At 41.3% G+C, this 14,261-nt stretch overlaps 1 protein-coding gene across 2 annotated transcripts in view; it reads right to left on the minus strand.

Annotated features, from left to right (window-relative positions):
* Positions 1–7,118: 7,118 nt before the first annotated feature.
* The window catches only part of LOC145353057 (amyloid-beta precursor protein-like), a 200,281-nt gene continuing 193,138 nt past the window's right edge, over positions 7,119–14,261 (minus strand). For both annotated transcript variants that reach the window (XM_080203396.1, XM_080203395.1), the window contains 2 exons: positions 11,934–12,080; positions 7,119–8,228 (listed from right to left, as the gene is read on the minus strand). In XM_080203396.1, coding sequence (XP_080059522.1) covers positions 8,127–8,228; positions 11,934–12,080 — 249 coding nt within the window. In that variant the 3' untranslated portion in view covers positions 7,119–8,126. The remainder of the gene's footprint in view (positions 8,229–11,933; positions 12,081–14,261) is intronic.

Below are 14,261 nucleotides of genomic sequence, written 5' to 3' on the forward strand. Positions count from 1 at the left end.
TGCACATTTGCCATGGCTAATTAACCTAAGCTACACATCTTTGGACCCTAAGAGACAACTTAGCATGGCCAATCTACCTAACCTGCACTTGTTTGGATTGTGGGATGAATCCAGAGCACCTGGAGGAAACTCGCTCAGACACAGGGAGGATGTGCAAACTCCATGCAGACAGTCATCCAAGGCCTGAATCGAACTTGGTCCCTGGCACTGTGAGGCAGCAGTGTTAACCACTGTGCCACCGTGCCGTACATGTGCTCATAATGACTAGTACCCGGGGAAGCCAGCACTGATAGGACTGTAACCTATGAACAGGAAAGAAGGAAGATGGCGGGATAGGGGAGAGGCAGGATGAAGCAACTGAAAAACTGCAATGCTCCCCTCATATTTGCCTTAGAACACCACTGTGGGAGTGCAGATTTATTTCAAAGTCACAACTGTGCTCTAAAACCTCAGGTCATCCAAGGTTACAGCATCCTAAGATCTGTGGCCCACTGTTGAACATTTTTCAATTCGGAGCAGTATGTAATAATTTCCAAGTGGGAGGACTCGACTCATTCAGGCAATACTGGATGGGCCCTGCAGGTGTAGTTGCTTTGACTAATTTCATGGTGCATTAACCACAATCACACGGTTTGAATTCAGCCACTCCTGAAACTGGGAGCTGAATTTTCCACTTGTCGTTACTGCTTGGCTACATTCGGTGTCAATTTTTGAACTGTTGCCAACTCTCCACTTGCACTTGTTACTCAGCTGAATTTTCCACCATGGTGTTTTAAGTCTATTTTACAATACTGCCCCAGTGTAATTTATTATCGCTCTGCTACCATTAACCTGACATCAGATTTTACCTGATTCAGATTCAAATGTGCTGAATTAGTTCATCCCACACGATAAGATATAGGAGCAGAGTTAGGCCATTCAGCCCATCGAGTCTGCTCCGGCATTCAATTAGGGTTGATATGATTCTCATCCCCATTTTCCTGCCTTCTCCCCATAACACTTGATCCCCTTATTGATCAAGAACCTATCTGTCTCTGTCTTAAAGAACTCAATGATTCCGGCCAAATAGATTCTACAATTTTCATTTGATTTGTTATAGTCACATGTATTGTGATAGAGTGAAAAATATTGTTTTTTGCTTGCTACACAGACAAGACATACCATTCATAGAATACATAGGGGAGAGGGAAAGGAGAGAATGCAGAATGTAGCCTTTTGGTCATAGCTAGGGTGTAGAGAAAGATCAACTTAATATAAGGTTGGTCCATTCATAAAGTCTGATGGCAGCAGGGAAGAAGCTGTTCTTGACTCAGTTGGTATGTGACCTCAGACTTTTGTATCTTTTACCCAATAGTAGAAGGTAGAAGAGAGAACGTCTGGGGTGCGTCAAAATTATTTGGCAGAACATGCCTGATATAAGCTTCTGTCCAAATTCCCAGCTTGGATCACTCTCCACTGACTCCAGACTCATGCAACCCCAGCGCGCTTTCTGAATGAAGGACATCCATAATTAATGCACCGTTTGCTTCAGAACGGACATACACCGAAAGCAAAATACCACGGATGCTGGAAATCTGAAACAAAAACAGAAAATGCTGGAAATCTCAGCCGGTCCTGCAGCATCTGTGGAGAGAGGATCAGAGTTAATGTTTCAAATCAGAAGCAGTGTCACGTGGGCTCGAAATGCTAATTTAGTTTCTCTCTCCGTAGTTGCTGCTGTGTTTTTCTGGCATTTTTCTGTTTTTCTTTCTATGCATTACGCTCTGATGCCGATAGACGCCCAAAAGATCAAATAATGTCCATCCCCGCTTAAATGTACTCAACAATGGAGCACCACAACCTGCTGGAGTAAAGAATTCCAAAGAATTGCAAAACTCTGAGTGAAGCTATTTATTTGCATCAAAGAGAATGTATCTAGAGAATAAAGAACAAAGAACAAAGAACAACACAGCACGGGAAACAGGCCCTTCGGCCCAACGAGCCCACGTCGCCATTTCAACATTATGAGCCCTCTCTCCACCCATGACCCTTGTCTACGCTTATGGCCCCATGTTGTAGATTCCCCAATCAGGTGAAACAACCTTTCAGTGTCTGACTTCCAAATCCCACTGGAATCTTGTATGACTCATTTTGATCACCTCATTATTCTCAACGGAAGACAATAACAGGCCCAATTTGCTTAGCCTGTCTTAGGGCAATCCTCTTATCCCAGGAACAAATCTAGTGAACATTCACTGCACCATCTCCGAGGCAAGTATATCTTTTGTTAAATGAGGAACCAAAACTGGAAACATTACTCTCGATGTGGTCGTACTTAAGCCCTGTACAATTGTGGCAAGGTTTCTTTATTGTTTTATTTAACCCCCCTCCAAAAAAGGCCAACATTCCATTTACCTTCCTAATTGCTTGCTGGATCTGCATACTAATTTTGTGTTCCTTACCAGAATAAAGGTAGGGAGCTCCTGGATTTTGAACTGGAGTGGTGACGTGTGCCTTTTAGGATAGTGTGTGGCTTGGTGGCAATCTTGGAGGCAATGAGCATCTTCTGCTGTTGTCCTTATAGGCGATGGGAGATTGCATGTTCGATTAACAGCTGGAGAAACCTTGACTTCTGCAGTGCACCCTGTTGATTGTATACAATGTTGTAGTGTGCCTATATAGTTGTATCAGGTAAAAGTTCAGAGCAAACACCACACACATCATTCAGTGGAAATGGCAAAAAGATCTGTAATATTTTACTCTCTAAAAGCAACAAATTAGGAAAAGTGAGAGAGATGAAAATAAATTATTCTTTATAATCCACAGCGATGAACTGGGTCCATGGGAGATTGCAGATCTGAATGCTGGGCAGTTTAATTTCCTTTAGCTCTCAGTCAATATATTTTTGCAAAATTGTTATTTTAAGAAAAAAAACATCTTTCACACTTATTTTCCTTAGAAAGTCTCTGCATCATTATTAACTCTCAGATGTGTGTGGAGCGTGGATCTGTCAAGTTGAAAGTCCAGTTGCTGTATATCCTTTGTGACACAATAATAGAACTATACTTGAATTTATGAGATGATAGATCACACACCTGCAATATTAATCTTTCTCGTTCTGATCCCAATCAACCTCCTCCGCATTTTCCATTTCAGCATTCACACTCTTAATTCCCTAGGTTGGGAACTGAGGCTTGATTTTTGAAAGCATTCCACGCTGGTATACCCAGCTTCAACACTGGAGATGAAACAGCTTTGCATCATGCCTTCAGCTGTGAAACTGTGAGCTTCTATTGATCATCTGTTACATCCAGAAGTAGGCTTGGAACATTTTGGAGAGGCTGAGAGATGAAGTGCAATTTTATCATTTAAGACCTCAGGAATTTACCAGTCAAAGATTGTTAGATTTGTACCAGACAAGGGTCTAGAAGGGTGTGGAACCAAGGCAGGCAGATGGAGTTAAGATGCAGATATTATCTCAATTGAATTTTGCAGGGCTTGAATGGCTTACACCTGTTCCTGTAATATCCCAAAAGCATTTTACAGCCAATCAAGTAATTTTGAAGCATAGCTGCCGTTTTAGAGCAGGATACATTGCAGCCAAATTGCATACACCAAGATTTCACAAACAGCAATCTGATCATGACAAGATAATGATGTTAGTTGAGATATTGGCCAGGATATGAGAATGCCCGATTCTCGTCAAAACATTGTTTTATATCCACCTGAGAGAGAAGACAAAACCTTGATATAAAGTCACAACCAAAAGGTAGCACGGTCGACTCCCTCAGCACTGCTGTGCAGTGTTGGCCGAGATTATGTGCTTAAGTCTTTGGAGTGAGGACTTGAATCCACGATCTTCTGACTCAGATGAGGGTGCTACCAAATGAACCAGAAAAATCAAAAGCAAAAGTTGAAACTTTTTCCAAAGGTTCTACACCACTATCCAATCCTTTCTGGTTATTTACCAGTTACAGCTTTCAATGCTGGGAAATTCAATATCAACTCCTTTCTCACGCTGCCTCAAGCAATTCCTTGTAGTAAGAAATGCATGAATGCTTCATTTCTAAACTTATGCAAGGGATTTAATGAAATGATAAATGGTTCTGGGATGCAGTTATCTGGGACAGGTACTGCTTCTCCTCAACCAAATTCCTCCTGAGAGAATCTGGACAGGCCTTTTGGTGGATTGGGCATTAATGCAGTGTTACACATGCACTTGGCACATCTGTGTTCTTGCCACTTGGCCATCTGTTTTGGCCTCTAGCAGCATTTACACACCTCCAGCCTTTGACTTTATTTAATTCCTTGGTTGCTACATCAGACTGTGATGAGGTTCCATTACCAAAGGTTGCTTTCTTTCATAACATTACTGGCCACCTACATGGTATTCCAGTCAGTCCCTTCATGATCCGAAGGATTAGCTTCATTGTGAGCTCTTCCCCCCACCCCACCACCAGTTTCAATTTATCTAGAATGTTGTAGATGCAATGTGATAACTAGATAATTTTCTTTTACATGTTGATTGTGGGATAAACATTCTCCAGGCCAACAAGAACTTTCTCCAGGTGCCCCAGTTTCTTCCCACAGTCTGAAAGATGTGGTGGTTAGGTGCATTGGCCATGTTAAATTCTCCTTCAATGTACCTGAACAGGTGCTGGTGTGGCAACAGGGGGATTTTCACAGTAATTTCACTGCAGTATTAAAGCAAGCCTACATGTGAAACTAATAAATAACAACTTCCTTACTCCTCTTGGGGATAATATCACAGAAGGGCAGTAAAGTCTTTGGACTGCCTTGGTTTTACATTTCATCTGAACGACAGGTCCCTTGCTTGTGTATTGGAATGTCAGAACTAATTTTTGTGCAAGTCACTGGATTGGGAGTTGAAACCATTACCTCCTGACTTTGGAGGGGAGACTGGAACAACTAAACAGTTGACAGCAGAATGCATTGAAAATTCTCTCCAAGTAATCTGCACGTACCCTCTGATCCTACCGTGCAGCTTAACCAGATCCCCTACCTTGCACCACCCCTATCCAAGCCCTTTTCTGCCTGCACTTTGCTATTCCCCTCCCTGCAGCAACCTCCCCTTCAATTACTCTATCTATTGTTTTGTCCTCAACATAAAAGTACTTTGTTAGACGAGGAGCACTACAGTTAATAAGTCCTTGCTGTTAGCAATATTCAGGTCTGCACAATGTAAAAATTCTCAGTGCCGTTCTGGAATCCCTTAATCTGATGGGCACAAAATACAAATCATGTGGTGCTTTTTGAAAATAAATGCAGTGCAGAAGCTAGATTAAAATCTGTCCTGCTTTGAAGTGCAGTCCAAATGGAAGGAGTGGAAGTGGATTTTTTTGGCTTTACAAGTCTGAAGCAAAGTTAAGTTCAACCATTTGTAATTCAGTGATTACACGGCATGGGCTGCATTGCGTAAAACTGCTTCCAATTCAACATTTACAAGAGCTCACTAACATGGGCAAAAGAAATAGATGTGATAATTGTGCAGTGTAGTGGGTGGAGAGGAAGACCAGACAAGAACTATAATTATACAGTGCAGAAGGGGTCCTCTGGCCCATCAAGTCTGCATCAGCATGTGAGAAACACCTGAACTCCCACCTAATCCTATTTACCAGCACTTGGCCCATAGCCTTGAATTTTATGAATACCAAGCTCAGTTCTCCACCTAAATTTCATATCTACAGCTACAACACAAACATATATCCAAAAATGTGGAAACCTTTCCAGTTACATCCTGCCCCAGAAAAATGAACCAGGACACATTTAATCCGGCCAATTAGTCTACTCAATCAGCAGCAAAATGATGTAAGGTGTCGCCGACAGTGTTACCAAACACCACTTAGTCAGCAGTAACCTCCTCAACAATGCTCCGTGTGGGTTCTGCTCGACTCCAGATCTCATAAAAGTTCAAATAGGACAAAAGAACTTGAATCTGAAATGAGGTGACACCAAATTAGCTTTTGATGGAGTGTGGTATCAAGGAACCTTAGAAAATAATGAGGGCTGATATGGTGGGGAGTGGAGGGAAGGAACGAGTCTCTCCACTGCTAGGAGTCATACCTAGTACAAAGGAAGATGGTTGTGGTTCTTGGATGGTTATTACATTAGGCCCAGGACTTCAGTGCAGGAGTTTCTCAGAGGAGTGTCCTAGACACTAATCTTCATCAGTTGTTTCAATAATAATCTTTCCGCCATCATAACATCAAAAGGGGGATACTCGCAAATGATTGCAGTGTTCAATACCATTCACAACACCTCACAGTGAAGCAGTTTGTGTCTGTGTGCAGCAAGACCAGGGCAACATTCAAGAACTGGGCTGGTAAGTAGAAAGTAACATTCATGCCAAATGAATGCCAGGAAATGATCATTTCCAAGAAGAGAATCTAATCTTTGACATTCAATGACATTACCAAAATTGAATCCCCCTTAATATCAGTATTCTGAAGGGTTTACCATTGATTACGCAAATACTGTGCCAGTAAGTGGAGCTCAGAGGTTGAGGTTTCTGCAGTGAGAAACATTCCTGGCACCCCAAAACTTTTCCACCATGTACAAGGAACTGATCAGGAGGGTGATGGAATACTGTCCACTGGATGAGTGTACTTCAAACAACACACAAGAAATTCAACACCATCCAGACAAAGCAGCTTATTTGATTAGCACTACATCAACTAACTTAAACACCTCTACTATCAGCACAAAGTGGCAGCATTGTGTGCCATTTACAATCTGCATTGCAGCAATTTATCAAGGTTCCTTCAACACACCTTCCAAAACAGTAACTTGGAGGAACAAGAGCAGCATAAGCACGGGAAACCACTGGCTGCAAGTTTCCATGTCATACACCATCATGGAACTATAATGACTCTTCTTCACTGTCACTGGCTCAAAATCTTGAGACTCTCTCTCGACACCACATGAACTGCAGTGGCAGTTCAAGATGGTTCATCAGTGGCTTCAATGATGATTAGTGATGGGTAATAAATGGTCTTACCAGTGAAGCTCATGCAACGAATGAGCAAAAATAACCTACTGCCGTTGCCATTCCGCAGCACAAACATCCTCCACTGCACACAAATTGTAAGTGTTTAAAAAAAACAGTATTCAAACCACAGTTCATTAAGAATCGTGTTAAATTTATTTATGTAATACATTGTAGAAAGCCATTCTTAAAGCTACATCTGTACAACCCATCTTACCACTGAGAGCACATCTCAGTATATACATCTGTTTCAAGCATGTCCCCATGAAGCTGCTTGCTCTATCACGGGGGTATGCAAGCCACAGGGACACAACTAACACAGTTACATTCAGAAAAAGAATCAAAGAGTAACATGAGTAAAAGATCCCAAGTAAACAACGCTGAAATTGGTACACAAAACACAGGCACAAGGGACCAGACATTTCCTTTATTCTGTAGCTCACAGACACTGTACAGCATCAAAGAAGATTCGGTTTAACAGCAGCTCTCTTGCAAAGAAAAAAAAAGTTCTGTTGTGTTACCTGGAATAATCAACACTAACACTACAATTTTACTGCATAGTAAGCCTGCTTTTTCTCATCTCACTGCCCTATTCCAGCCCTCCCACCCACCCACCTCAAAAAAGAAATACCAAACCAGCATGGTATCCGCTCACCTGCGAAGCAGTTTAAACCAAGACAGAAGCACCCAATAATCCCTCCCCACCGATTGCAGCACAAATATGTTAAAGCATGTCTCAATTTAAGAAGAACTTCATAATCTGCACAAAATCACAAGATTACAGTACAACCTGCTAACAAACTACATGATAAATAGCAATTGGGTAGGAGACAAATATCATCATCATGCACTAAGTACAGAGAAATCCTAACAATTCACAAAAAACATTCATTAATAATCATGTAGTGAAACAGTTAAAATGCTCATCAAGAATACATTTGTGTTTGTTTCTTAATTTTCGCTTCTTCCAGTTCAGGCATCTACTTGTGTTACAGCACAGCTGTTCAAAAAAGGCGAGAATGAGCAGAATAATGGTACACGGAGTGTCTCGGGCAAACTGAACACCACACAGTAGAAGCTTTCATATGCTGTCCAGCTCGGGAGATTATACTACTGTTTAGAACGGATGCACGAGCACGCTTTAGTTTTGCATCTGTTCAAAGAACTTGTATGTTGGATTCTCGTATCCATTTTGCTGCATCTTTGAGAGGTGGCGTTCCTCTGGGGTTACAGCGGCATCGACCTGGGGATAAGAGACAAGAATTGTACAATTTTGCCAATATTTAATAAAGATTGCATAATGCATCACACAATATTGAGGAACTGCACTGCACCCAGCTCTGGTCTGTGCTATTTGCTTATAGGCTGTTGATTCAATTTTTATGCATTCAAATTGCATAAACAGTTGGTAACACATGTATAGACTGTAGCAAAGTAATTTTGAAGTTAAAATGTTCAACATTTTGAGCAGATTCTAACCCCACTCTCTTTCCTTTTGTTAGTCCACACTCCCTCTTCCTGAAGACACTGACTGTCCTGGCGTACCATTGCTGTCAACCATTATCCAGTTGACCTGCCTAGTAGCCATACCCCCAATTGTGAGCGTTGACTGATCACGAATGACGGTACAACTGAGCCGGTACATCCAGAAGCTTGAACAAAGAACAAAAACAGCCTGGGAAACAGGTCTTTCGGCCCAACGAGCCCACGCCACCATTTTAACATTACCAGATCCCCCCCCTCCACCCATGACCCTTATCTATTGTTTTATGGCAATCCACATTGAGGGAAACTAATTTAGGGACAATTTATTACTGCCAATCAGCCTAATAGCACATCTTTGGGGTGTGGGAGGAAACCGGAGCACCCGGAGAAAACCCACGCAAGCACGGGGAGAATGCGCAAACTCCCACAGACACTAGCCCAAATCCATGTGTCTGCACAGCAAAAAGTGATAGTCACTGAGCTGTCGTGTTGCCCAGCATCTGGTCCAGTTTAAGCACACACTAACGACATGAAGCACTAGGCCAATCTCAAACATTCAAGAGCAGCCCAAGTACGACTCATCGCGCGTATGCCCCTCGTTGGACAACAAAGCGGACCAACTTAAAACCTGTGAATTAAAAGAGAAAAAACATTATTATCATACCATATCCTTTTACATTACCAGGGACGTCCCAATGCTAATGAACCTTATTTAAAACAATCTCCTATATCCTCCCAACTCCAACCCACTCATGTGCCTGTCTAAGGTACTCTTAAACAACTCCAGCGTGCCTGCCTCCACCACCTTACTTGGCAGAGCATTCCATACCCCCACTACCCTCTGTGTGAAAAACCTCCCTCTAATATCCGTGTTATACCTCTCCCCCCTCACCTTAAGCCCATGGCCCCTCGTACTGTGTGTCTCTAACATAGGAAATAGCTTACCTCTGTTTACTCTATCTATACCCTTCATAATCTCACATACCTCTATTAGATCCCCCCTCAGTTGCTTTCCAACAGGGTTCACGGACAATTATCTGATTATATCTTGCCTCACTAGCCAAGCCAAGGGAGCTGGTTGGAAATTGCATTCTGGTTAAGTTATTCAGTATGACTACTTGCAAAGTGTACCTTCTTACACATGCCCATCTGTGTTGGAGGGGCTGAAAACTGCTTTGGGGCTGCAGATACATTAACACAGCCTTAATTGTTAATAACAATCAGGACTTAAACCCCAACCTTATTATTGGTCTTACAAACTGGGTCACAGACAGCGATTTCAGAATGTTTTTGAATTTCTAGCTTCAAAGTACGTTACTCAAGGTAGTTAACTCCTGGTACACAAGATCATGAAAGTCAAGGATAAAAGAGCTGCTATTAAAATAAGAAAAAAAGGCTTGCATTTATTTTGCAATACTTTCAATATTACAGAATGTTTTACAGCCTATGAAGTACATTATGAATTGTAGTCACTGGTGTAATGTAACAAACATGAAAGCCAATTTGCACACAGGAAAATCCCACAAGCAGCAATGTGATGATAATTATATCAGCTATTTCCAGCTGTGGGATAAACATTGGCTGGAACACCAGGGAGAACACCTCTTCAAAATAGTGGCCTGGGATCTTTCACCTTCACTGGAGGGGTTGCTGTTATAAGGACTCATCTGAAAGGCAGCTTCTCAGGAGGTGCAATACTCCCTTAGTATTACGTTGGGAGCATCAGTTTGGATTATGTGCTCAAATCGTTGGAACTGAATTCAAGCCTATAGCCTTTTAATTGCTACTAACTGTGCCACGGCTGATGAAGGAAGATCAAATGTAACAGGCGAACTGGTGGTCCTTGAAGCAAATCAATACTTCCAAGCTAGTAATAATTTAATTTAAGAAATAGCACTTGAGTTTCAAGTACTTGGTCATTATTGGACATCAAACTCAAGGTCTTCATGGAGTTATGTTCATGTTTTCTTAAGGGAAAGGTTTGCACTCTCCAAGGGTGACCCACTTGAGAATGCTAACATGGTTATCCCTTCCCAATTGCTTGGGCATGGCTTGATGATAATAAGCAGCCTTCATGGAGACATCTGTGTGCTTGACAACTTAAAAACAACATTAAAACAGAGACACAGAGGATTGAGATAAATATGAAAAAACATTTCGAAGTGTTTGGTAAATTGAAGCGTCTCAATTGCATTGAACATTGTTGGGAACTAACAGAAAATGCAAAGAAAACAATTTTATTTCTCTAAGATCTATACGTAATATAAAAGTACTAAAACAATGCCACTGTGCGAACCTGCTGCATTGTTTTACCATCCATTCTGCAGGATTTCACTAGAGTGAAGTCAGCAGGGCTGTTGTAATTTGAGAAAGCCCAGCACTGATGTATGGGGTTAGAGTACTGAACTTTCCAATTGATCCATTGCATTTGTATTCATTTATTCATGCTTTCTACACAATCCCCAACGCTGCCTGTTAATAGTATGATAATGTATTGCCTGATGTGGCACTTAGCCAAGTAGCAAGATCCTAAATTAATTCCTTACTCTAACAGATGGTTGATATTAGTTGGGGTGACAGTAGTTCTGAGGGGGAAGGGAGCAGTAAGGTTGCAGTATAACTGACCACAGGACTCCAAGCAAGTGAGGAAAAACAGAAAGCTGACTAGTAAGCCTGGGTTCCTGTAGCACGCCTCCTTTCCAACTGGACCACCGGAGGAGGTAACTTGTGTGGAGTGTAAAGCTTTTGGGCTGAATGGCCTGTTTGTGCTGTAAATTCAATGTCACTTTATAGTGAAAGTATGTTTATGTTAGCATCATAAGATGTTAGCATCATAAAGTTGGATAGCTTCCTAACACATAGTTCAGGCTCACACTTCAGAAATTATGTAAAGCATTAGATGGAGAGACAGCAGATGATACTGTATCACAGCAGGGTATCAGGAGGGTGTAAACTTGGAATACAAAAAGATTTACAAAGCCAATCATTTGCAGGGACCAATGATTAGTTAGTTAATTGTTGAAACAAATTCACATTACTTGCTCAGCCTCATGTCTGCAGTAAAACAACACTCACCATTAAGGCTCACATAGAAATGGGCCAAGTAACTGGGAGTGTGACATCCTGCAACTAATTCTTACACTTACCACGATTAGTGCTATTTTCTATCTTCAGGCTGCATTTTTACATTAAAAGCCCTGGAGGGAGTGACAATGCGAGCTCCTGAGCTGATCAGAGTAATGAGACTTTGCTTGCCAGCACAAATCATTTGCACATGACTAATTGTTATTTGGGCAGAGAACAAGCAGAGAAACTGATAGTTAAGCAATAAATTAAAAATTTCAGACAAAGGCGGGAGAACATTGGAAAAGTGGGATCAAAGTGCAATGTAAAAACAGGCAGTACCGAAGGTAGATCTTCCACTGATTACTTGAGTTTAAATGGTTGGTAAATAATTACCTACCTCAACAACTCCATGATGGATAGATGTATACTGCTTCTTTTTCAGCATCACCAGAGTGATGACAATCACTGTTGCTATGACGACGCCTCCAACCATGAGACCAATGATAGCTCCTTTATTTGATCCAACATCCTCTGGGAAAAACACCTACGGAGAATAATTGCACATTGATATAACCCAAACTTAACACTTCCTGCACAACATTCATGTGATAGCACATTGCAACAGATATTAGCAAAACAGCTGCTTGTCTTTGTTGCATTAAGTCTCAACCATGCAGGATATTTAATCTTTTGAGACCTGTTGTGAAATTTCACAAAACCACAAGATTGCAGTTTGAGTTTATTTAAACAGTACTATGCATGTGCAGATCTGAATGTTTACCATATTGCCTAGGAATTCAATTACTGTATACACAAGCTGAGGTATTCTTTTAAAATGGCGAGGATTCTCATTACTCACCCTACTTGGGCTGGTTGTCAAATAAGGGCAATCTTTGAAAGACAGAGACACCTATACGCCCTTGACACCCACACGCCCCACATACACACATGCCCTCAAACCCCCCAACACCACAGGGCACACAACAGAGACACATGAATAATGAGAGACACACACACACAGGCACCCCCCACCACACACGATTGCAATTATTCTCAACTGTGCCAAGGCATTTAGAATACTTGCTTCTTAAAATAAAAAGCATGTGATCATGCCTATTTTGGATTCACTGCAGAATTTGACAGCCAGTTTAATTATCAAAATTAACACTAGGGCACCCAATTTAACCATTTGCCTGCAGGGTTCCCATCTGGTACCTGTAAATAGCTTAAAGAAAAACCCCTATTGCTTCAAACTGGAATGAATTGGAACAGTAAGCACTAATGCAGGGAGTAACAACATTTTATACTTCAGATATCAGAAATGTTTTCTTCACTGTCTCTGCAATTTTTAAAAGCTTAACAGGACTGACAAAAATGGAAGGAAAGCATCTTTTTTTAGTTCTTTTTTCAATAGGGTCACGAACCAACCTTGCATTTATTTAATGCCTTTAAATTCACTTTGGTAGGAAAACTGGAACAGTACAATTTTGTTAGGAAAGCATGTTGTGAGGAGAATACAAAGACTTTGCAAAGGGATATTGATTGGGCAAATTAATTGAGTGGGCAAAAAATTGGTAGATAACGTGAGTTATGTTTTGTGTACAAGAATCCCCCAAATCCTTCTGTGTAACCCATTAAAAAAAATTTACTCTTTCAGTCTTCCTACCAAAGTGGATAATTGTCCAAAAATATTTCACAGCAATGTTATTAGATAAAACTTAATACCAAGCCACATATGAAGATTTTATCTCAGACAACTAAAAGCTTTATCAAAGAGTTTTGAAGAGAATGTTAAAGGAGAAGATATAGGACCAGATTCTCCAATTGTGCACCCTAAGATCGGAAATTCCCACCCGACTCAACAGACCTTTAAATGGTCCATCAGGTTTTCTGTCTTGCCCAAATTTTGGCCAAAAAAGGACAGTGGCAGAGAGATTTAGGGAGGGATTTCCAGCACAGGGGCCTTGACAAGTAAAGGAACATCTGTCACTGGTGAATCAATGGAAATCTGGAAAGCTGGAATTGAAGGAGGGATGAGATGGAGCTGGAGGAGATGATAAAGAAAGGGAAGGGCAAGGCCATGGAGGAATCTGGAAACAAGAATGAGAGATTTGATCCACACTGGGAGCCAATGTAGATTAACAAGCCCAGGAGTAATGTGGACTTGGTATGAATTTTGATAGGACACAGGCAGTATGGTTTTGGATGAACTCAAAGTACTTTGTTACCTCTTGGCCATTCCAACAGAATGCTGGCTGGCCTCTCATATTCTACCCGCCAAAATTTGGGGATATCCAAAATTCTGTTGCCTGTATCCTACCTTGAATGAAGTTATATTCACTCATCACCCCTATTACTGCAGACTTCCTGAAATTACAATCCATTTTAACCTTCTTGCTTAACCACTTAACCAGTTTATGTCCCTTTTCAGTCTCTTTCCATACTCCTCATTGCTTGCATGATGATCTAGCTTTGTATCACCAATAAACTTGGATGTGTTACATTCAGTCCAATTAAATGAGATTGAAATGCCAAATATTCTAATTCAGGATGATGAGAGATTTGATGTGTTCCCTTCTCAATGATGGAAGTTGCAAGAGAGGAATGTGCTACTGAAGTAACCTTGCTGGGTTGCTGCAGTGCATCCTGCAGATTGCATATAGAGCAGCCATGTGCATTGGATAGTCAGGGTGAATACAGAATCCAGTGGCAGGTGCACTAATTA

Source organism: Carcharhinus amblyrhynchos, chromosome 15, assembly GCF_965287045.1.
Source record: "Carcharhinus amblyrhynchos chromosome 15, sCarAmb.v2.hapA, whole genome shotgun sequence".
NCBI classification, from domain to species: Eukaryota; Metazoa; Chordata; class Chondrichthyes; order Carcharhiniformes; family Carcharhinidae; genus Carcharhinus; species Carcharhinus amblyrhynchos.